This window comes from Antechinus flavipes, chromosome 2 (genome assembly GCF_016432865.1).
Source record: "Antechinus flavipes isolate AdamAnt ecotype Samford, QLD, Australia chromosome 2, AdamAnt_v2, whole genome shotgun sequence".
Classification (NCBI taxonomy): Eukaryota; Metazoa; Chordata; class Mammalia; order Dasyuromorphia; family Dasyuridae; genus Antechinus; species Antechinus flavipes.
The window spans coordinates 228,314,347-228,340,114 of NC_067399.1; the positions used below are offsets into that span (position 1 = coordinate 228,314,347).

The following is a 25,768-nucleotide window of genomic DNA, read 5'->3' on the forward strand; positions in this document are numbered from 1 at the left end:
TCCCAAATGTCATCATCTCCACCCTGGATGTCACCCCACTTTTAACCTGCTCCTGAGATTTGTTTCCTCCAGGCTCCAAGTTATGAACTTCCAAGTACTCGTTCAGTCTGAAGATCATGGGACAATTGACTTAGATACTCAGCATCCCCTGGATGTTGCTGCTGCCACCTTCAGATCTCACACTTGCTCTCCCGGCCTGAACCCCATTGAGCATAGGGACAGCTCTATGACCCTTGTCAGCTTGAAGCAGCTCTAGAAGATGAGACCTCCTTCCCTTTGCCCCTTTGGGGGTTACTGCTTGAGGGAAAAATGATGTAATAAAACTATGTCCCTCTGATTTTTTGGGGGTGGGCCTGGATTAGAAAAACCCTAAATCTCCCAGCTCTGGAAAAACTACCTCATTCCCACAGGAAACTGCCACCTACAATTGATCTGGGAATCACTTTGGTCTGGGAAACAATCACCACCCTCATTGATTTGGAAATTAGCCCCTAATTGCTTCCTAACCCAGACCATAGAAGGCTAAATAAAAATTAAGACTGTATATTCCAATCTTTTCTATCTTCCTAATCAGGAAGCAACCCACTGAGAGGAGTTTCCCAGTGAGAATAAACCCATTTTTCCAAAAACTTCACTTGCAGACTGGGACTGTGAAACCTGCGACACCGGCCTAGGGACCCCATTGCTGTTAGGGTATCCTCACTCCTCAACAATACATTCATTGAACTTCTCAGAGATCTAAGAAGCTCTCTACAAATTCTAAATTTTAGAAGCTGGTAGAGAGAGTTAGGCCTGGAGTTTGAAAGTTTCATCATCCTAAATTCAAATTTTGCTGCAAAAATCTGTGTGACCCTAGACAAGTCACTTAAGCCTGTTTGCCTCAGTTTCCTCATCTGTGAAATGAGATAGAAAAGGAACAGCAAACCACTCCAGAATCTTTGCCAAGAAAAGTCAGACAACTGAAAAATGGACTGATTAAGTGCAGAGAATTGTATTTAATTGCATTTAATTAAATTGCAAAGAAGGAACTGATTCACATTGTTAGAGACTTTGCTCCCCAAGGAACTTCCTATTACTGTTATGCCACAGTCTCCTTGAACTGTTCTACCTCAGTTTCCCTGCATTAGTTTCCCTGAATTATAATATCTCAATTTTCTTGAGTTAGTATGCAAACCCCACCTCCCTGTGGTGTTTTTCTTCTTTAAAATAATACAAAGATGGTTCTCTCTGGGTGAGAGCAGGTTTCTCGGGGAGGTTTTCTGGAGGCTATCTTAATATCAGTTAAAAGCAAATAATCACCCAAAATGCAGCCAGCTGGTAAAAATGCAAACGTTTATTTTCTCCTTCCAAAATAGCCCGGTTAGTTGAGGCCTATCTCTCTGCTTGGTTCTAAGAGCTCCCTCCAAATGTCTCCAAGTCCAAAGGTTTGTCCTTCAGTCTCCAGCCAGCCAAGTGGAAAATGAAATGGATCTCTCTTGCTTCTGAGAGAGGGCTTCTGGCTCTCAATCTCCCAGAGTGCTTTGCGTCTGTCCCAGCATGCTCCTCTCCAATCTAATTCAGCTGAACTCTCAACTGAGTCCGCTTCTTATATATCATCTCCCAAAGGTTGACTCCCCCTTCTGGAGGCACACCTAAGGGAGGTGTGAATTCACAAAGTTACAAAGTTTACTTTGTGAATCTCCCATACTTGTGAACTCCAATGAGTACTGGTGTGAACACAAGCATTGTATCGATTACATTGAGTTAACACTAGGATTCTAACATCTCTCTTGAGTTATCACCTTGTTTCAAGTTGAATTAACACTAGGATTCCAACACCCTCCCTTTAGTTCTGCCCATTAGGGCTGTTCTAGTCACTCTAAACATTCCAAAAGATAAGACTCCAAATGTTCTATCTCAGATACTTAATTGTCATCTTTACCTCTATTTCTTCAGACAATCCTGTCTGTAGCCAGATACTTTCTTACTTCCCAGTTAGTAAGAATTTATAGTTCTCACCCCCAACCTGTCAGAATCAAATTTATGGTCCATCCCTGAAAATTTCTGCAGAAGCCTTTGTTTCTCTTCTCACTGCATTCCTAAAACCTTGGAGTCTGACATTCAATGCACGAGAGTCCGATCCAGTCAATCTATCAAGCTCTCCAATAAATCAAATATTAAAAACTCTCTAAACTCTATCTTGCCTCAGTTTCTCCAGCATCACAGATTTGTTCTGTGCCACAATTCCCTTTTATTGTCCTGACTCAGTTTCCCTAATTGTCCTGCCTCAGTTTCCCTAAATTGTCCTGCCTCGGTTTCCCTTAATTGTTCTGCCTCAGTTCCTAATTGTTCCGTTCAATCCCCACTACCCATCCCTCCTCATCATGATAATCCAGATAAGGAGAAAGACCTTTTATCTTAGACATCATCAGAACATCTGGTGCCTCTTCCCATCCATCCCAACTTACCAGAATGTCTAGTGCCTCCCCCTACCCTGTCAGAACCCGATTGAGAGTCAATTCTCGATCTCAGCGCTCTGACTGCCCCTGCCTCGGTCTATCCCCATGGCTGAGCCATGTGTGTACTTCCTGGGAAGTACACATTAGGGGCTGCATGCTTTAGACATCAGCCCTGAGGGCAGCATGCTCCCAGCATGATCTCACCCTTTCAAATAAAATATTATAACTCTCTAATCTCTATCTTGCCTGTTTCTGCGGCATTACAGCAGTACCTACCACAGAACCCTTCGCGTGTTTTGAGACTTGGGGGTAAGATTTAACCAGTTTTGATTTGTAGGGAGGCGGTTTCCGGTAGAAACTCCCTGCCACCAATGCAGATGAGTCAGCCGGGCTGAGGGTGCCAAGTCTTCACTTCAAAGCCAGCCCTCTCTACCTGATCATTCTTAGCAGTTCACCAGCCTGTGGAATACTCCTAGAAATGTGTCGGTTTTACGGACCGTAGGAGAGAGCCCCCCGGGGGCAGAGGACTGGCTGGGATTCTGGATTCCCAGGCCCAGCGCTGAGTTCCTGTCCTCTCTGGGGCTGAGCACTTTTATCCCCTCCAACACGAGAGCTCCAACTGGCATGGAAACAAAGGCGAAAGTCAAAGAATAAAAGGCTTTTGTAAACTAGTTTGTGCCGGGAAAGGAAAGCTCACAAGGGCGATTCATCCCAGCGTGAGCAGTTGACACTGGATAGGGGGTTTGGAAGTTTCAGAGGGAGAAAAAAAAGTTTCCTCTTAAAATAGGGGAAAGAGCCAGCCAGCCTCGCCTACATGGCTGGGCTCCAGGGGGCGGAGCTGGGGCAAAGATTCTAGTAAGAGTGGACTGGGAGGGGCTGGGAGCAGAGCCACAAGCGAGGAACCTGGGGCCGGCCTCATCCCTGGAGCTCGGGCTCGGAGTAGCGGCAGCGATGGGGCTGCGCGCGGCTCTGTTCGACCTCGGCGGAGTGCTGGTGCGTCCCTCCCCGAACGTCATCTTCAGCCAGACCGAGGAAGCCTTGGCCCTGCCCAGGTAGGGAGCGGGAGGCTCGCTCACTCCCTTGTTTGCACTGGGCGGTAGCCTGGCCTGTCAGACCACACTGGATAGAGTCTGGGCTGCTTGCCCTCCGCTGCCTCGAACTTCTTCCTACCCCTTGCCCAAATAGTCCAGCAGAGGGGTGGCAATCTGGTGTCTTAAAGGCCCCGCCCCCGAAACACACAAACCCGTGCACAGCCCCCTTTAAGCTAAATTATATTCCAAAGAGTTTGGGAGTTTTGTTTTTGTTTTTTTTTTTTTAAGCGAGATTTTAAAATGCACACTCCTCTTTGTTTTAGATTAAGGACCGGGAATGTAAACTCCTCCATAAACAAAAACAAACTGATTTTACTATACTTCCCACATCTCAGCTGCCATTCCCCTCTCCCTCCTCCGCCCCCAGCTTCTAGTGCTCTACTCCCCATTAAATTGTATTTATTTTGTACAAATTGTATCCCGTGTTAGAATGTGAATTCCTTTAGAGGAGGGGCTATTTTACCCTTTGTTTTTGTGTGCTTAACACGGCACAGGGTAAGAGCTTATTAAATATTTGCTGATTGACTTAATGATTATAAAACTAGTACTAAGCTCAGGCCACTCTGATTCGTGAAGGTGAAGAATTGGAATACTTGTAAATTTCTGCTTCCAAATCCTGGAAGTTGAAAATTGGAAGCAACTTCAGTGCAGTCCAGCCCAACACATTTAGCGACAGTATCCCATCTTTGTGGGTATACGCACATATAAATGTATATGTAAACATATAATCCATATACACATATATACATATATGAAAGCATATTTTTATGTATGTGTATCATACAAGACAGTGGGAAACACACATTATCTCCGCAGTCCTATCCACTTTTGAATAGCAGGAAAATTTTCTTGACTCATTGGAACTTCTACCTATTGCTAAATAAATCGAACTCTTATTTCATAGGACATTCTTTTAAAAAATTGAAGGCTGTTATCATGCCCCACTCTGGAAGCCATTTCATTCCTAGTTCCTTCAACTGATCTTTCTTTGACAAGAGATAGCCCTATAGTACAGCAGATAGAGAACAGACACTGCAATCAAGAAGATCTGAGTTCAAGTTTGGTCTTAGATACTTTGTAACTGTGTGACTCTGGACAAATCCCTTAACTTCTATCTGACTCAATTTCTTCACCTGTAAAACGGGAATAATATCACCAACCTCCCAAAGTTGATGTGAGGATAAAATAATATTTGTAAATGCTGTGCAAATTTAAACATTATTCTTATTATCCCTTCTAGCAAATAAGATATTTCTAAAATGCATAACACAGTGCCTGGTACATGTAGGCACAAAATAAGCACATTTTTATCAATGTTTGTGTCACTCTCACTCTCCCAAAAAGGACAGAAAAGAAGGAAAAGTTCAGCAAAACAAAAAGCAAGTTATCAAAAAGATTTACCATCATAAACAGTGTTACACACATACACTTTCACCCCTGCAAAGAAATAGGAGGGCGTACCTTCTCATATCTCTTTTTAAAAGCCTAGCTTGCTTATTAAATAATATTTGGTTTTGATGTTGTTGATCTTTCCATTGTAGTTTTGGTGTGTATTACTTCACTTTATTGTGTATCAGTTTATATCAGTGTTCCCATGCTTTTCCAAATTCTTAATATTCATAATTTCTTACAACATCATAATATTGTATCACATTCATGCTGTACTATTTATTTATACTTTGCCAATCTATGCAATTCCTTTGTTTTATAAGTGAGTATATTGTGGCTAAGAGAGGTGAAATGATGTGTCCAAAGCTCCAAGGTTCGTAAGTTACACACATGAGACTTAAACTGGGGTATAACTTTGGGTCCCCAATTTCTTAGTTAATAAATATTTATTAAGTTCCTATTATTATTCCATTTACTAAGTTCCTGTGCTAAGGGCCACTTTACAAAGAGGCAAACTATAGTCCCTGACCTTGAGGAGCTTATAGTCTAATGGGGGGACAATAATATATAAAAGGACACTAAAGGGGAGAAGGTGGAAAGTAGAATATATCCAACACTAGAACTTGATGAAGTCCAAATGAGTGTGCTAGCCATTATCCACAAATGTACCCCTAAATAAGGGGTACAGATGAGGAATACATGCCAGGGATGGATGTGATCTTGCAGGAAGTTACCTCATGGGCATGAGTAAATATAAAGTACAGCATCTGGATCAGGAATAAAGAGATGGTGGCTTCCATTCCTTAATGGAATTCTGCTTTGGGTGTTGTCATTTTTCAGTTATTCTTGACTCTCTAAGACCCTATTTGTGGTTGTTTTGACAAGGGTCTTAGAGTGATTGGCCATTTCTTTCTCAAACTCATTTGACAGGTGAGGATACTGAGGCAAACAGGGTTATATGATTTGGCCAGGATCACTCAGCTAATAAGTATCTAAGGTCAGATTTGAACTCAGGAAAATGAGTCTTTTTGATTCCAGGCCTGGCACTCTTATCTACTGAGAATAGAAAAAAAACATTTCTATTGCCTCTTGCATATGACAGTCTTTCAAAGACCCAAGGATGGCAATTATGAACATGTCTCACCACTCTACCCCCTCCCCCAACCTTCTATTCTCCAGGTTATCATTCCTACTTCCTCCCTCCAGTTTCCTATGGGGACAGTTTTCAGTTTCTTCTCCATTGTGTTCATCCTCCTTTATATGTGCTGCAAGACCAGTGAGCTTCGTAGTACTCTATACTACATTGGAGCCATAATCATCGATTCACCATGTACTTTATAGACTTGTAATTTTTTTATGGTTTTTTTATTTACAAGTTATATGCATGGGTAATTTTTCAGCATTGACTATTGCAAAACCTTTTGTTCCAACTTTTCCCCTCCTTCCCCCCACCTATTTCCCCAGATGGCAAGTTGACCAATACATGTTAAATATGTTAAAGTATAAGTTAAATACAATATATGTATATGTGTCCATACAATTATTTTGCTGTACAAAAAGAATTGTACTTTGAAATATTATACAATTAGCCTATGAAGGAAATCAAAAATGCAGGTGGACAAAAATAGAGGATTGGGAATTCTATGTAGTGGTTCATAGTCATCTCCCAGAGTTCTTTCACTGGGTGTAGCTGATTCAGTTCATTACTGCTCTATTGGAACTGATTTGGTTCATCTCATTGCTGGAGATGGCCACATCGAACAGAATTAATCATCATATAGTATTGTTGTTGAAGTATATAATGATCTGGTCCTGCTCATTTTACTCAGCATCAATTCGCGTAAGTCCCTCCAGGCCTTTCTGAAATCATCCTGCTGGTCATTTCTTAAAGAACAATAATATTCTATAACATTCATAGACCACAATTTATTCAGCCATTCTCTAATTGATGGGCATCTATTCAGTTTCCAGTTTCTGGCCACTACAACGAGGGCTGCCACAAACATTCTTGTACATACAGTGGACTTGTACTTTAACTTGTGTTTCCATTATTGCTCTAACTCATCAATTACTTTTGTAAGCAAGGGAGTTTCTGACTTGGTTTAAGATTATAGATGTCTGCCATAATTTGATGCTCAGTCACCCCCAAGGTGAATTGTTCACCATCTTGAACTTATTAGTTGTGTGCTGCCCAGGAGTGAAGTTAGACATATAGGTGTTCTTGGGGATATCGCTGGGTTCTAGCTGCTGATGTGGCAATTACCACAGTAACAGACTAACAGCATTGGAGAGAGTGGGAGCCTTGTCAGGAGTCTTTAGAAGCATCAAATGAGCTGGTTAATACTGCAAATCATAGGCCCTTTAATTTGGCATTTTAAAATAAGGAAAGGCATGAGAGAGAAACCAATGGGTTTACTTGGAGATACTCAAGATGTCAGCAGACAACTCAGGGAGTGCTAATAGTTCCAAACTAGGATAGCCCATTAGTCTCCCTCACAATAGGATTAACACTAGCTTTCCCATGCAAAATGGGAAGGGCTCTTTCCTTGGCCTTGACTGCTGACTATTGAGATTGAATGCCTGCTATAAACACCACAAGGTAACTTCCAGACATCTAGAAAACTGGAAATTTCGACCTTGGAATGCTTCAGGTAGAATACTTTCCAGAGAAGGAGAGGATCCAGAGAGAAGACAGATGAAGCAGGTAGGAAAAGGGGACCTGACTGGGGAAAAGATAACCTCTTAGAAAAAGAGTAGGCTAGAAAAATGAGATTTTTGTCAATTACAGCATACCTTGATTAGTCACAACAGGCATTAATTCAACACATACTATCTGCCAGGATTTGTACTATACTATGCAGGAGTTATGACTATAAAAATAAGAATGCAACAGTCCTTGCCATCAAAGAACTCATATTCTTTTTGCAGAGATAGTATGTACACTTACAATTGCTTTATATTCAAAAGATGTATCAAATAAATGCAAGGTAATTCATTGGAAAGGAAGTTAACTAATCAGGAAAGACTTCTTGTAGCAAGCCATATTTGAGCAAGATTTAAAGAAAATAATATTTTAAGATTTAAGAGCAGAATTTAAAGGAAACAATCTTTAAAGAGATAAAAATGAGGAGTGAGTGCATTCTGGGCACCTAGGAGAACCTGGTGTGTGGTGTTTTCTTCTTTTTTATAATATAAGATGGTTCTCTCTGGGAGTGGGTTTCTTGGGGAGGTTTTCTGGATGTAGCCTTAGTATCAGTTCAAGTAATAATCACCCCAAATGCAGTCAGCTGATAAAATGCAAACATTTATTTTCTCCTTCCAAAATAGCCTGATTAGTTTTTCTTAGTGGCCTATCTCTCTGCTTGGTTCCAAGAGCTCCCTCTGAATGTAAAGTTTTAAGGAGGAATGGAAAAGCTTGAAAGGATTTCTGTAGTGAGTTGTTTAATGAATTAATTAAGGAAGTTACTCAGCAGCAGGGAGAGCCCAGTTGAGATTATGTAACATATTCGTAATGGGTCCATTCAGACTTGGAATATTATTCATTTATTTTTTTTTCTTTGCTTGAAACTTGTAGGGGATTTTTAAACAAAGCAATTGCTCAAGGAGACCTTGAAAACCCCTATCTGCGTCTCATGAGAGGAGAGATCACATTTTCACAGGTAAGACTTCCCTAGGATAGATACCCCCTAGTGGGATTGCTGGGTCAAAGAACAGGAATAGTTGAGTTGTATTCCAGAATGGTTAGACAAACCAGTATATTAGTGTATCTGTTTTTTCTCCAGCATTGACCTTATCTATTTATTTTTTGTAGTGGGTTCCTCTCATGGAAGAAGATTGTAGGAAGCTTTCTGCAGCTTCTGGTTTCTGCCTCCCAAAGCAATTTTCTATACAGAAAATCTTTGAAGAGGTGATTTCAAAAGGAAAGATCAATTATCCTATGCTTCAGGCTGCTATCACTTTGAGAAATAAGGGTAAGATCCAGTTGCTTTACACTTTCTCTCTGAGGGTCACTCATAATTGCTTAGAGACATTTAGTCCAAAATGAAACAAAATGCTCCATGATATCATAAATCAAAGACTTGAGGAAGCTCAAGAATCAGATTTTGGACTACACTAAGCCTCAACAAAAAATAAATACAGAAAATAATAATATTGAAATGCCTAAAATTGATGATTTCATCCATGTAGCAACTCTTTCTACATATGCATATCATAACCAGTTCAGTGTCCTAGAATTTTCCAAAGCTCAGAGACATTGAATGATTTGGTAACATACTAATAAATGTCAGTATCAGAAATGGGATCTGAACTCAGTCTTCCCGATTCAAGATTTAAGCATTTGATCTACTATATAAACTTGGAATTTCATCTTTCAGATTTCTAGTTTAGAAAAAGAATGATTAATTTGTGAGTTGTGAGACCTGATTTGATTTGATTTGATTTGGGATGGAGTAAGGTAGAATGCTCTTACACATAGATATGTATAAGTTTGTAACCACTCCACTATCTTTTAGGAAACAAGCAATGACTAGACTATCCTACTTTCTTATTTTCTCACTCAAAATATAGAAATAATTGCATTTCTTGTTTTCCTTTCACTTCAAGAAATGACTGGCTTTGGATATCTTTGGATACTGTAGGTATCTACAGCCAAGGAAGTAATATATTTCTGTTTCAGTTTTCTTGGATATAAAATCAGAGAAGCAGTCCTTAAATCCCGGACTAGTGTTATAAAGAAGTTTAGCACCTGGTGCTTATGGTAGAAAACAATGCATTTTAGTTTAAACACATAATGAAGAGATTTTCTTACCTGTGACTCAGAAGGAGACCAGGGGAAAAGATTCTAGATTATCCTGGAGTCCATCTTCATACCTAGACTGTAGTTCTGAGAACTGATGAGCTGGAAAAAGAATCACAGAAAGGAAATTGTGGTAGGGAGAAGGCTTTATTTGCTATTCCAATGCACCTCAAAATTTGGTTCTTTTCTTGTGAATCAGATAGCATTCCTATAGGTGGTTTTGATCTTTCAAAGAAAGGCACTGCCGGCAATCATTTCTTGTGTATATATTTTTTTCCTCTTAGGTTATAAAACTTGCATCCTTACCAACAGCTGGTTGGATGATAGTCCTCAGAGAGGTACCATTGCCAAGTTGGTGTGTTCTCTAAGCAAACACTTTGACTTTATGATAGAATCATGCCGAATTGGAATGGCCAAACCAGACCCAGAGATTTATAAGTATGCTCTGGAGGCATTGAAGGTGGCACCACATGAGGTAAGTTGAAGTTTCCCTATTGCAAATCTTAATTTGAAGAGAAAAGCGAGTAACAATTTAATAAATTTTAAACTTTTTGCATCATCTTCTTAAAAAAAAGAAAAGAAAAATGGAGTTAAGATCATGTCAGTTTGCAAAGATAGCAAAAATAGAAGACATCAGAGTCTGCCTTTCAAATATGTGAAGATGGGAGAAGTTTATATCTAAAGAAGAACTAGAAAATATTATGAAATGGAAGATTGATTATTTTGATGGCATTAAATTTAAAAGTGTTGGTACAAAGCTGATGCAGCCAAGATTAGAAGAGAAGAAGAAAGCTGGGTAAAATTTTTTACAGTCAATGTTTCTGATAAAGGCCTCATTTCTAAAATATTTAGAGAATTGACTCAAATTTGTAAGAATATAAATCATTCCTCAGTTGATAAGTAGTTAACGAATATGAACAGACAATTTTCAGATGAGAAAATTAAATCTGTTTTTAGTCATATGAAAAAATTCTCTAAATCACTCTTGATTTGAGAAAGGGAAATGAAGATAATTCTGAGTTAATACTTCATACCTCTCAGATTGGCTAAGATGATAGGAAAAAGTAATGATGAATGTTGGAGGAGATGTGGGAAAACTGGGACACTGATACATTATTGGTGGAGCTGGGAAATGATCCAAGTATTCTGGAGAACAATTTGGACCTATGGCCAAAGAACCATCAAATTGTGCATACCCTTTGATACAGCAGTCTCACTACTGGGTCTGTTTTCACAAAGAAATAATAAAACAGGGAAAGGCCCCATAGATACAAAATTTTTGTAGTGGCAAGGGACTGGATATTTGAGTGGATGCTCATCAGTTGGGAAATGGCTGCATTTGGTTATGGTATGGTAATGAAATGCTAGTATTCTATAAGAAATGATAAGCAAGCCTATTCAAAAAAGTATGGAAAGACATAAACTGATATGGAATCAAGAGACATTGTACATAGTAAGAAGATCATGTAATGATAAACTGTGATGGACTTAACTCTTCTCAACAATGCAGTGATTCAAGGTAATTCCAATAAACTTGGGATGGAAAATGCCATCCCATATGGATGAGTGAACTATGGACACTGAATGTAGATGGAAGGATAGTATTTTCACCTTTTTTGTTTGTTTTCTTGTTCATTATTTTTTTTTCCCTTTTGGGTCTGATTTTTCTTGCACAACATGACAAATATGAAAATATGTTTAAAACTGGAATAGCACATTTAAAAAATATTTATTTATTTTTATTAAAGCTTTTTATTCACAAAGCATATATATGCATGGGTAATTTTTCCAACATTGACCCCTGCATAAAGCCCTGCCTCAAATTTTCCCCTTCTTCCTCCCATCTCCTCCCCCACCTGGCAGGCAGTCCAATACATGCCAAAGATGCTGAAATACATGCCAGATCCAATATGAGTATACATATTCACATAGCCATCTGGTTGCACAAGAAAAATCAGATCAAGAAGGAAGAAAAAGAAAAACTGAGAAAAAAAGAAACAAAATGCAAGCAAATAATAACAGAGAGAGAGTGAGAATGCTATGCTGTGTTCCATCCTCTGTTCCCATGGTTCTCTCTCTCTGGGTGTAGATGGTTCTCTTCCACACTGCACAAGTGGAACTGATCCAAATCATCTCAATGTTGAAGAGAGTTACGTCTGTCAGAATTGATCCTCACATAATCTTGTTGTTGCTGTGTATAATGATCCCCTGGTGCTGCTCGTTTCACTCAGCATCAGTTCATGTAGGTCTCTCCAAGCCTCTCTGAAATCATCCTGCTGGTCGTTTCTTATAGAACAATAATATTCCATAGCATTCATATACCACAACTTATTCAGTCATGCTCTGATTGATGGGCATCCCCTCAGTTTCCAGTTTCTTGCCACTACAAAACGGGCTGCCACAAACATTTTTGCATATGTGGGTCCCTTTCCCTTTTTTCAGATCTCTTTGGGATATAAGCCCAGTAGTAACACTGCTGGATCAAAGCGTATGCACAGTTTGATAACTTTTTGAGCATAGTTCCAAACTGCTCTCCAGAATGGTTGGATCCGTTCACAGTTCCACCAACAATGTATCAGTGTCCCAGTTTTCCCACATTCCCTCCAACATTTGTCATTATTTTTTCCTGTCATCTTAGCCAATCTGAGAGGTGTGTAGTGGTATCTCAGAGTTGCCTTGATTTGCATTTCTCTGATCAATAATGATTTGGAACTCATATGACTAGAGATAGTTTCAATTTCTTTATCTGAAAATTGTCTGTTTATAACCTTTGACCATTTATCAATTGGAGAATGGCTTGAAGTATTATAAATTTGAGTCAATTCTCTATGTATTTTAGGAATGAGGCCTTTATCAGATCCTTTGAATGTAAACAGTTTTCCCCAGTTTATTGCTTCTGTTCTAATCTTACCTGTATTAGTTTTGTTTGAAAGCTTTTTAACTTGATATAATCAAAGTTATCTATTTTATGATCAATAATGATCTCTAGTTCTTCTTTGGTCACAAATTCCGTCCTCCACAAATCTGAGAGATTAAACTATCCTATGTTCTTCTCATTTGTTTATATTGTATTATTCTTTATGTCTAGATTATGAACCCATTTTGATCTTATCTTGGTATATGGTGTTAGGTGTGGGTCTGTGCCTACTTTCTGCCATACTAGTTTCCATTTTTCCCAGCAGTTTTTGTCAAATAGTGAATTCTTATCCCAAAAGGTGGAGCTTTTTGGTTTGTTAAATATTAGATTGTTATAGTCATTGGTTATTATGTTCTGTGAGCCTAACCTATTCCACTGATCAACTAGTCTATTTCTTAGCCAGTACCAAATGGTTTTGATGACCACTGTTTTATAATATAGTTTTAGATCTAGTACAGCTTCATTTGCTTTTCTCTTCATTAGTTCCTTTGAAATTTTTGACCTTTTGTTCTTCCAGATGAATTTTGTTGTTATTTTTTCTAGGTCATTAAAATAGTTTGTGAGGAATCTGATTGGTATAGCGCTAAATAAATAGATTAGTTAGGGAATATTGTCATCTTTATTATATTTGCTCGACCTATACAAGAGCACTTGATATTTTTCCAGTTACTTAGCTCTGACTTTATTTGTATGGAAAGTGTTTTGTAGTTTTGCTTAAAATTCCTGACTTTCCCTTGGCAGATAGATTCCCAATTATTTTATATTATCAACAGTTATTTTAGATGGAATTTCTCTTTGTATTTCTTGCTGTTGGATTTTGTTAGTGATGTATAAGAATGCTGATGTTTTATGTAGATTTATTTTGTATCCTGCAATTTTGCTAAAGTTGTGGATTATTTCTAATAGCTTTTTAGTAGATTCTTTGGGGTTCTATCATATCATCTGTAAAGAGTGATAATTTCGTCTCATCATTACCTACTCTAATTCCTTTAATCTCTTTTTCTTCTCTTATTGCCAAGGCTAGCATTTCTAATACAATATTGACTAGCAATGGTGATAGTTGGCAACCTTGTTCCACCCCTGATCTTACTGGGAATGGTTCTAGTTTATCCCCATTACATATGATGCTTGCTGATGCTTTTAAATAAATGCTACTGACTATTTTAAGGAAAAGTACATTTATTTCTATACTCTCTAGTATTTTTGGATGGAATGAATGTTGGATTTTATCAAATGCTTTTTCTGCATCTATTGAGATAATCATATTTTTTTTTGTTAATTTGGTTATTGATATAGTCACTTATGTTAATATTTTCCTAATATTGAACCAGCCCAGCATTCCTGGTATAAATCTTACTTGGTTGTGGTGTATTATCCTAAGAATGATTATCTGTAATCTCTTTGCTAATATTTTGTTTAATATTTTTGCATCAATATTCATTAGGGAGATTAGCCTATAATTTTCTTTCTCTGTTTTCATACTACCTGGTTTAGGTATCAGTACCATGTCTGTATCATAAAAGGAGTTTGTAGGAATCCTTCATTCCCTATTTTTTCAAATAGTTTATATAGTATTGGAGTTAATTGTTCTTTAAATGTTTGGTAGAATTCACATGTAAATCCATCTGGTCCTGGGGATTTTTTCTTAGGGAGATGATTAATAGCTTGTTCTATTTCTTTTTCTAAAATGGGACTATGTAAGTAATTTTTCCTCTTCTGTTAATCTGGGCAATCTATATTTTTGGAGGTATTCCTCCTTTTCACTTAGGTTGTCAAATTTATTGGCATAAAGTTGGGCAAAGTAACTCCTGATAATTGCTTTAGTTTCCTTATCATTGGTGGATAGTTCTCCCTTTTCATTTTTGAGATTAATAATTTGATTTTCCTCTTTCCTTTTTCTTATCAAAGTAACTAAAGGTTTATCTATTTTGTTGGTTTTTTCATAAAACCAACTCTTAGTTTTATTTATTAATTCAATAAATTTTTAGGTTCAGTTTTATTGATCTCTCCTTTCATTTTTAGAATTTCAAGTTTGGTATTGGGGGGTTTCAAGTTTGTTTTTTTTCTAGCTTTTTTAGTTGCAAGACCAATTTATTGACCTTCTCTTTCTCTGTTTTATGTAAATAAGCCTCTAGAGAGATAAAATTTCCCCTTATTACCGCTTTGGCTGCATCCCACAAATTTTGGCATGTTGTCTCATTATTGTCATTCTCTTAGATGAAATTATTGACTATGATTTGCTGTTTCACCCATTCATTCTTTAGGATGAGATTATTTCATTAACAATTTCTTTTTGGTCTATTTTCCCCTGGCCCTTTATTGAATGTAATTTTTATTGTATTGTGATCTGAAAAAAAAATACATTTACTATTTCTGCCTTTCTGCATTTGATTTTGAGGTCTTTATGCCCTATGACCTAAAACATGGTCAGTTTTTGTATAGGTTCCATGAACTGCTGAAAAGAAAGTGTACTCCTTTCTGTCTCCATTCAATTTTGTCCAAAGATCTATCATAATTAGTTTTTTTTAGTATTCTGTTTACCTCTTTAACTTCTTTTTTATTTATTTTATGGTTTAATTTATCTAGTTCTGAGAGAGCAAGATTGAGATTGCCCACTATTGTAGTTTTGCTGTCTATTTCTTTTTGCAACTCTCTTAACTTCTCCTTTAGGAATTTAGATGCTACACCATTTGATGTATATATATTTAATATTGATATTGCTTCATTATGGATGGTACCCTTTAGCAAGATATAATTTCTTTTCTTATCTCTTTTAATCAGATTAATTTTTGTTTTTGCTTGATCTGAGATGACGATGGCTATCCCTACTTTTTTTACTTCACCTGAAGCATAATAGATTCTACTCCAGCCTTTTATCTTTACTCTGTATGTATCACTCTACTTTAAATGTGTTTCTTGTAAATAATATATTGTAGGATTTTGGCTTTTAATCCAGTCTGCTATCCAGTTATGTTTACAGCTAAAACTACCAATTCTGTATTTCCTGCCATCTTATTAACCCCAAATTATACTTTTTTCTTTCCTTTTCCCCTTTTACTCCTCAGTATTTTACTTATGAGCACTACTTGCCTCAAGCAGTCCTCTTCATTTAGAGGCCCTCCCTTTCTTATACCTTTCCCCTACTATTGCTCTTTTCCCTTCTATTTAGCCTACTCCTTCCCTTTTCCCCTTTCCCCTCCCACTTTTCTATAAGATGAGAGATGTTTCTCAGTGAAACCAAATATATCTAATATTCTTTCTTTGGGCCAAATCTGTTGAGAATAAGATTCACATAATATTCATCACCCTCTCTTCTTTCCCTAACTTATAATATGTTTTCTTTGCCTCTTCCTGAGATGTAATTTCCCTCATTTTACCTCCCCCTTTCCCCCTTTTTTCTGTTATAATCCCCTTTCCATCTCTATTTTCTTTTTTATATTTCAACAATAAAATCAGATTATATATGTATTCTCATTATATACTCATAACAGAAATACAGTTTTCAAGAATTTTTTTTTCTTTTTACCTTTTTGTGCTTCTCTTGAGTTCTATATTTGGAGGTCAAATTTTTTGTTTAGCTCTGGTCTTTTCATCAAAAATACATGAAATTCACCAGTTTCATTGAATGTCCATCTTCTTCCCTGAAAGAAAATGCTCAGTTTAGCAGGGTAATTTATTTTTGGTTGCATTCCAAGATCCTTTGCACAAGAAAAATCGGATTTAGAAGGAAGGTAAAAATAACCTGGGGGAAAAAAACAAAAATGCAAGCAAACTACAGAAAGAGTGCATATGCTATATTGTGGTCCACATTCATTTCCCAGTGTTCTTTCACTGGGTGTAGCTGGTTCTGTTCATGTGGTAGAGCCAAATTAAGAGAAGGACTTTCATATTTGTTATGGAAAAGATAAATACAGAAGTTTCACATGACTGACATAGATGCTTAGGATACAGTAGCATTTTTTTTCTGCTTTTCTGGGGATTAGTGACAAGGAATAGAAGAGGAAAAAAAAGAAGGGGAGGGAAATTAGAAATTTGGGGATCATTTCTGAGGTAGATCCTGGATGTGGTGTGGATCAAATGGCTCTCTCTCTCCTCAATCCAGTCTTTTTCCCTCCCATTGAGAAGGCCAGCAATATAATATCAATTATATATGTGAAGTCACAAAACTTATTTCCATATTAGCCATGTTGCCAAAAATAAAGAAAGTGAAAAAATTATACTTCGATGCTTTCAGAGTTCATCAGTTCTCTCTCTAGAGATGGGTAGCATTTTTCATCATAAGTCCTTCAGATTTGTCTTGGATCACAGTATTAATCAGAGTAGCTATCTTTCATATTTGATTATCATTACTACTGCTTTATAATGTAGTTTTAGGTCTGGTATGTCTAAGACACTTTTCTTTGCATTATTTTTCATTAGTTCTCTTGATATTTTTGATTTTTTATTCTTTCAAATGAATTTTGTTGTTATTTTTTTCTAGCTCTATAAAGTTGTTTCTTGGCAATTTGATTTGTATGGCACTGAAAAAGTAGATTAATTTAGATAGAATTGTCATTTTTACTATAATAATTCAGCCTATCCCTGAGTACTTGACATTCTTCCAGATGTTTAGATCTAATTTTATTTGTGTGAAAAGTGTTTTATGATTGTGTTCATATAGTTTGTGGCTTTGTCTTAGCAGGTAGACTCCCAAATATTTTATATTATTGACACTTACTTCCAATAGGATTTCTCTTTTTATCTTTTGCTGTTGGGTTTTGTTGGTAACATGTAGAAATGCCGTTGATTTATGTGGGTTTCTTTTATATTCTGCAATTTTGCTAAAGTCACTAATTGTTTCTAGGATTTTTTTAGTTGATTTTCTAAGATTCTCTAAATGTATCATCATGTCATTGGCAAAGAGTGATTGTTTTGTTTCCTTGTTACCTACTCTCATTCTTTCAGTGTATTTTTTTTCTCTTATTGTTAAAGCTAACAATTCCAGTACAGTACTAAATAATAGTGGTGATAAGGGCAACATTATTTTTACAATCCCTGATCTTACTGGGAATCCTTCTAGCTTATCCCCATTACATATAATGTTTGGTGATGGTTTTAGATAGATGCTGCTTATTATTTTAAGGAAAACTTCATTTATTTCTATGCTTTCTAGTAAGAGGAATGCATATTGGATTTTGTCAAGTGCTTTTTCTGCATCTATTAAAATAATGTAATGAATTTCGTTAGTTTGGTAATTAATATGGTCAGTTATAATGATAGTTTTCTTGGTGTTCAACCAGCCCTGCATTCCTGGTATAAATTTCACTTCTTCATAGTATATTTTCTGGTGATAAGTTGCTGGTTTCATTAGGGAAATTGATCTGTAATTTTCCTTTTCCATTTTGGCCCTTTCTGTTTTAGGTATCAGTATTATATCTGTTTCATAAAAGGAATTTTTTTCATCTATTTTTTCCAAATAGTTGTAAGTTTAACCTAGTGTTTGAATTCACATTTAATAGGCATATTCTTAAAGAGGGTGGATACAAGTTTATTACAGTTGCGAACCTTGATTTAAATAAGATGTAAGAGAAGAGGAAATTCATAGCACAAAAGTAAAATACAATTAACACAATTTGCCACTGTAATAAGCAAACAAATAACATACAGCACACATTACCATCACTCTGAAGAAGCACCAACATCTACGTTCCTTGTCTGGGAGGATAGTCAGCTAGTTAGTCTCAAGTAAGAGCCATTGCTAGGCAAGTATGTATAAAACTTCCTAGCCTAAATCCTCAAAGTTCCTTTCAATTAGGTGGTTTTTATAGGCTGAGAACAAAGAAGGTACTACAATAAGTATTCTCATTTGATATATGACTCTTGAGATATATAGCACCCTCCAAGGTACAGGATACTTCATTGTAAGATTCCCACCAAGGAGAATATTTGTTCATTCCTTTAGAGGGACTTTATTTACTCAAAGAACTGTCCAGGTTTCCAGGGTAAAAACAGACCTGAAATAAAGGATACTCAATGATGAATGTACATTGATAATGTAAAGGCATGATAGCCTGCCTTTCTTTATGTTTTTCCTGGAATTTCATCAGATAGCTACAAGCATATTCTCATGTTCTCAGCAAAAAGTTACACAAAAGACATGGCTGAGATTTACTTAAGATTCCCTACTCACTAGGATTTCTTACAATAATATTGAAATTAATTGTTCTTTAAATATTTGGTAGAATTTACCTGTAAATCCATCTAGTCTTGGAGATTTTTTTTAGGAAGTTCATTGATGGCTTGTTCAATTTCTTTTTCTAAAATTATACTATTTAAATAACTTATTTCTTCTTCTGTTAATCTGGATAATCTATATTTTTAGAAATATTTGTTCACTTCATTTATATTGTCAAATTTATTAGTATATCATTGGTCAAACTTCCCTTTTCCTTAGATTTGACAGGTAATTTATTCCTTGCTCTTCTAATTCATATATCCTTTATGTATGTCTATGTTATGCACTTATTTGTCATATGCTGTGAAAAGCTAATCTAGACCTAGTTTTCTGCCAGACTGCTTTTCAGTTCTTTCCAGAAGTTTTTGTTGAATGATGGGTCCTTGCTCCAATAGTTGGAATTTTTATTATCAAACACTAAAGTACTATGTTAGTTGCCTTTGTATCCTCTATATCTAATCTGTTCCACTAATCAATCTCTCTATTTTTAAAGAAGTACCAAATTGTTTTGATGATTATTAATGTTATATAGTTTAAAATCTAGTATTATTATACTTTCTTTTTTCCCATCTTTTTCATTAATTACTTTGAGATTCTTGATCTTTTGTTCTTCTAGATGAATTTTGTTATTTATTTAGAGCTCTATAAATTAGTCTTTTGGTAGTTTGATTGGAATGGCATTGAAAATTAATTTTGATATTTTTACTTTTGTAAGATTGGTTCAGTATACCCCAATTAATATTTATTCAATTATTTAGACTTGTCTTTGTATGTATTTGAATGTTTTATGAGCTATGTTCATACAATTCTTGTGAGTACATTTTAACATAAATATTTTGTGTTTTCTTTATTTTAAATGTAACCTTTCTATCTCCTCCTACTAATTTTATTCAAATACAGAAATGCTAACAATTTGTGTAATTTATTTTATAGCTTGTGAAATTTCAAATTTTATTGAAGTTAGTTTTTTTTTTAATTTTTTATTATAGCTTTTTATTTACAAGTTATATGCATAGGTAATTTTATAGCATTGACAATGGCCAAATCTTTTGTTCCAATTTTTCCCTTCCTTCCCTTTATCCCTTCCCCCCGATGGCAGGTTGACCAATACATGTTAAGTATGTTAAAGCATATATGTCTTAACAGTTATTTTGCTGTACAAAAAGAATCAGAGTTTGAAATCGTGTACTATTAGCCTAAGAAGGAAATCAACAATGCAGGTGGACAAAAATAGAGGGATTGGGAATTCTTTGTGATGATTCATAGTCATCTCCTAGAGTTCTTTCTCTGGGTTCAGTTCATTACTGCTCTATTGGAATTGATTTGGTTCATCTCATTACTGAAGATGGCCCCGTCCATGAGAATTGATCATCATATAGTATTGTTGGTGAAGTATATAATGATCTTCTCGTCCTGCTCATTTCACTCAGCATGAAGTTAGTTTTTTTTAGTTGACTCTCTAGAATTATCTAACTAAATCATTGTGTCATCTACACAAGTTATAATTTTGTTTGCTTTTTGCCTGTGCTTATTCTAGTTCTCATCTCATTTTAAAAATAATTTTAAAATATTCTTTAAAAAATGTCTTGCTTCATCTCTTTCAAAAATTCTAGAACTGAATTTGTTTCATATCTATGCCTTTTATTTTTTAAACTCTATGCATATAAATGTTTTGGAATACTTCTCTTCTGAATTTGTGTCTTAAGCATTGATGTCATGATAATAACCTTTTATAGTTGAATTCTTTTTTTATTTGCTCATTTTTCTATTCTACTTTCTGAGTTTGGACTTTATGTTAGATCTTTATGTACACCTGGAAAGTACAGAGAGAAGATAAACTCAGCTTTTTTCCTCTGCTATTCCAGAACCTTGAGAACAACTCAGGTTGGAAACCTGTAAGCATTCTGTATTCCCAAAATGGCATGATCTAGGGCAAAATCTGATCACTATCTCCCTGGTCTGAACTCCGAGAGTTCTTGAGCAGGGTTTGAGTCTTATTGGATACTCCCTGCTTAGACTCAACTTAACCACTATTAATCAGTTGTAAAGCTCTGCAAGTTCAGAACCACAGGACAACAGACTTGCCATTGGTCTGAATTTCCTGCCCTTGGTATTCCGTTGTAGACGCAAGACTGGGCAGGATTTTGGAACTCTGGGAGACATTTTTAAGTTGATTTTTGGTTAAGTTAAGTTTTCTATAGGAGGTATACTTAAATTGATTATACGTCATAATTTTTCTTATATTTCTTTGAATTTTATTTAACAAATGCTTTTGTCCTAATTTTTTTAAAATAGCCTTTTATTTACAAGTTATATGTATGGCTAATTTTACAGCATTGACAATTGCCAAACCTTTTGTTCCAATTTTTCCCCTCATTCCTCCCACTCCCTCCTCTAGATGGCAGAATGATCAGTAGATGTTAAATATATTAAAGTATAAATTAGATACGCAATAAATATATATGATCAAACCATTATTTTGCTGTACAAAAAGAATTGGACTCTGAAATATTGTACAATTAGCTTGTCAAGGAAATCCAAAATGCCAGCAGGCAAAAATATAGGGATTGGGAATTCAATGTAATGGTTCTTAGTCATCTCCCAGAGTTCTTTCTCTGGGGGTAGCTGGTTCAGTTCATTATTGTTCCATTGGAACTGGTTTGGTTCATCTCATTGCTGAGGATGGCCAGGTCCATCAGAATTGGTCATCATATAGTATTGTTGTTGAAGCATATAATGATCTTCTGGCCCTGCTCGTTTCACTCAGCATCAGTTCGTGTAAGTCTCTCCAGGCCTTGTCCTAAAATTTTTATGCCATATTTTAACTTCCTTTCTCCTTGTCTCAGGCTGTTATCTTAGATGACATTGGAGTCAACCTCAAGAAAGCTCGTGAAGTAGGAATGGTCACCATCCTTGCCCAAGATACTGACATGGCCCTGAAGGAACTGGAAAAATCAACCGGCATGCAGGTAATTATAAGTTTAAAGCTGTCATGTTAATTATTGGAACCAGTTTTAATCTAAGAATAAACAGCCTAATTTAATACCAATTGCCTTGCCAAAAAAGAAAAAAGAATAAACAGCCTTTTTGATTTAGCCCTTGTGGATGATCTTTAAAAATCCTTTATTTTTACTAATCATTGTGTGTTTAATAAATTCTTCTTCAGCCTTTTACCTTTACTTTGTGTGTATTTCTGCTTCAAGTGTGTTTCTTGTAAACAATCTATTTTTGAATTCTGGTTTTTAATCCTTTCTGCTCCTTGGTGGGAATCTTACAATGAAGTATCCTGTACCTTGGAGGGTGCTATGTCTCAAGAGTCATATATCAAATGAGAATACTTAGTGTAGTACCTTTACAATGCTGTAAAATTATCTGCCAGCATTTTGGATTTCCTTCACAGGCTAATTGTACAATATTTCAGAGTCCGATTCTTTTTATACAGCAAAATAATGATTTGATCATGTATATTTATTGTGTATCTAATTTATACTTTAATATATTTAACATCTACTGATCATCCTGCCATCTAGAGGAGGGAGTGGGAGGAATGAGGGGGAAAATTGGAACAAAAGGTTTGGCAATTGTCAATGCTGTAAAATTACCCATACATATAACTTGTAAATAAAAGGCTATTTAAAAAAATTAGGACAAAAGCATTTGTTAAATAAAATTCAAAGAAATATAAGAAAAATTATGACGTATCACACTCTGTTTTATGTGTGAGTTCTTCCCATTCATATTCAGTTATGATTACTAACTATAGATTACTAACTATAGATCGCTTGGCTCTGTGTGTATGTCTCTCTTTCTGTGTGTGTATCTCTCTCTGTCTTTGAATCTCTCTCTCTCTCTCTCTCTCTCTCTCTCTCTCTCTCTCTTTTTCTCTCTCTTTCTCTCTCCCCTCCTCTTTCACTCTGTCCCTCCTCACCTGTGTTTTGCTTCTGACAGTTCTCTCCCCTAATCGGCCTTTCCTTCTATGAGCCCCTCTTCCCATCCATATCTCCTTTTTCTCCTGCTTCCCTATAGGATAAGATAGATGTATGTACTCAGTTGAATGTGTATTTTATACCCTCTTCTAACCAAATATGATGGGAGTAAGGTTTAAGCAATATTTATCCCTTCCCCCATCTTTGTCTCCACTGTAACAGGTCTTTTCATGCCTTTTCATGTGAAATAATTTACCTCCTTCTGCCTCTCCCTTCTGTCTTGTCCCACTCTAATTCTTTTTTCACCCCTTAATTCTTTTCTATATTATCCCATCAAATCCCATTTATACCCATATCATTGCTCTATGAATTTGCTCCTCTTAACTCTTATAAGAGTGAACAATTCTTAAGAGTTACAAGTATCAGTTTCCTGTGTAGTTTAATCCAGTTGAGTACCTTATGTTAATTCATTTCTGTTTATCTTTTTATGCTTTTTGAATTTTCTATTTGAAAAACAGTTTTTCTGTTTAACTCTGGTCTTTCTGTCAGAGATGCTTAAAAGGCCTCTATTTCATTGAATATCCATATTTTCCCTGAAGGATTATGCTTAATTTTACTGGATGCATGATTCTTGATTTTATATAAATCTAACTCCTTTGCCTTCCAGAATATCATATTCTAAGCCTTTCAATCTTTTAAACACAGAAACTGCTAAATCCTATATAATCCTGACAGTGGCTCCTCAATATTTGAATTGTTACTTTCTGGCTGCTAATAATATTTTCTCCTTGGCCTGAATTTGGCTATAATATTCCTGGAAATTTTCATTTGTGAATCTTTCAGTAGGTTATTGGTGAATACTTTCAATTATAGTTTTACTTTCTGGTTCTGGGTATCAGGACATTTTTCTTTGATAATTTCTTGAAAAATGTTTTCCAGGTTCTTTTTTGTTTTTTGACAATGGTTCTCAAATAGTTCAATTATTCTTAAATAATCTCTCCAGAGTCTATTTTCCAGGTTAGTTGTTTTGCTAATGAAATACTTCACATTTTCTATTTTTTCATTCCTTTGATGTTGTTTGATTAATTCTTTACATCCTTTAGAATCATTAACTTCTACTTGCCCATTTTTAATTTTTAAGGAATAGTTTTCTTCAATGAAACTTGTATATTTATTTCCATTTTTTTATGCTCTTTTCAACAAGCTGTTAACTCATTTTTTCATGATGTTTTTATATAACTTTCATTTTCTTTCCCTAATTTTTCTTTTACCTTTCTTGTTTGATTTCTAAAATCTTTTTTGAGCTTCTGAGAATTTACATGTAGACATTTTGACATTGTTGTCCTCTTGTGAGATTGTGTTTTGATCATCCCTGTCACCATAATAGTTTTCTATGGTCAGGGTTTTGTTGTTGTTGTTGTTGTTGTTGTTGTTGTTGTTACTCATTTTCTAGATTCTTTATTTACTGGGGTATAGAGGACCCTTCCCCAAGTTTCTTATAAAGATGTCAGTGGGTTTGGCCACTGGCCTGCTGTCTGAGATCTCTGGATGTGATCATTCACTTGCTGGGCTAGAGCCTCCAAGTCTGCCATGCCTGCTAGACCTGATCTGTTGCCTGCCCTGCCAGGGGCTAGAGGCCTCACAACTGGTCTTTTGTGTTACTAGTCCAGTCTCCGTTGCTGATCTATGGGGGTCACAAGACTTCCTGCTGTCTTGCCACAACATTACCTTCACTCAGCCATGTTCCTCTTTTTCTTTTGTGAAATAGATATTTCTTGTAGTTCTTTAAAGTTATCTTGGGTTGAAAAATTATTTTCCTCCATCCTTTTGTGGGTTTTGCCATTCCAGAATTCATTTTGAGGTGTGATTTAAAGTGATTTGGAGAAGTTGGGAGAGTTCAAACAAGTTCTTGCTTTCCCCCCACCATCTTGACTCTGTCCTCCCCAATACTAATTTTAAAAATTTATTTATTTAATATTTTCCTAAATACATTCAAAATAATGTTTAAAAATATTTTAGTTTTCAAGATTTTTAAGTTCAGGTTCTTTCCCTTATTTTCACCCACAGTTAAAAAGCCACACCCAATATTAATATTTAAGGAATTATTCCTTCAGTTAGCTTTTGCACCTCTTTTTCCACTTGGCCAATTCTATTTTTTAAAGAAGTTGTTTTCTTTAGTGGATTTTTGTACTTTTAAAAAATTTTTGTGCTTCTTTTAGCAAGTGGTTGACTCCTTTTTTTCATGATTCATTTCTTTTTCTCAATTCTTCTTCTACTTCTTATGTTTGGTTTTTAAAATCCTTTTTGAGCTCTTCTAGAAATTCACTTTGGACCTGAGACTAATTCCTATTTCTCCTTGAGATTTCACATGTAAGTATCTTGATATTGTTGTTCTCTTCTGAATTTGTGTTTTGATCTTCTCTGTCACCATAATAGCTTTCTATGATGAGGGGGTTATTTTGTTGGTGTTGCTGTTGCTGTTGCTGTTGTTGTTCACTTTCCAGAATATTTTGTGACTTTTAAAGTTGAGTTCTGCTCCTGGGGTTCAGGGAGAACTGTCCCAAGTTTCTTGGCCCTTTTCTGCTATGCTAAGGCCTTTGGACCTGGCTACTTGCCTGCTCTGCTGAGTTAAAGGTCCTGGCTGCTTGCCTGCTAGGCTGGAGCAACCAGGTCTGCCCAGACCAGGCCATTGGTCAATTGTGTCAGAGCCTTGAGACCTCACAGCTGGCTAGCAGGTTTTTCTGGCTTGTTGCACCAGTGCAGCAAGGTCTTGACTACTGACATGTGCTGAACTTAGGAGCCTCATATTGGTTTGCCTATATGGCACTTGCACTGTATTGGATATTCCCTTTACCTAAATAAAATAGATCTTTGCTGCAGTTCTTCTAATTTATCTTGGGCTAGAAAATTGCTGCACCCCATCCTTTGATAGCTTCTATAGTTCAGAATTAATTTTGAGGCATGATTTAAAGTTTCTGGAGAAGGGTTTGGCAGA

At 36.1% G+C, this 25,768-nt stretch overlaps 1 protein-coding gene across 1 annotated transcript in view; it reads left to right on the forward strand.

Annotated features, from left to right (window-relative positions):
- Window positions 1-2,710: 2,710 nt before the first annotated feature.
- EPHX2 (epoxide hydrolase 2) overlaps window positions 2,711-25,768 on the forward strand; it is a 66,271-nt gene continuing 43,213 nt past the window's right edge. Inside the window, exons 1-5 of the mRNA XM_051976385.1 lie at window positions 2,711-3,490; window positions 8,493-8,577; window positions 8,730-8,889; window positions 10,001-10,191; window positions 21,694-21,816. Of these exons, the coding sequence (XP_051832345.1) occupies window positions 3,390-3,490; window positions 8,493-8,577; window positions 8,730-8,889; window positions 10,001-10,191; window positions 21,694-21,816 (660 nt within the window). The 5' untranslated portion in view covers window positions 2,711-3,389. The remainder of the gene's footprint in view (window positions 3,491-8,492; window positions 8,578-8,729; window positions 8,890-10,000; window positions 10,192-21,693; window positions 21,817-25,768) is intronic.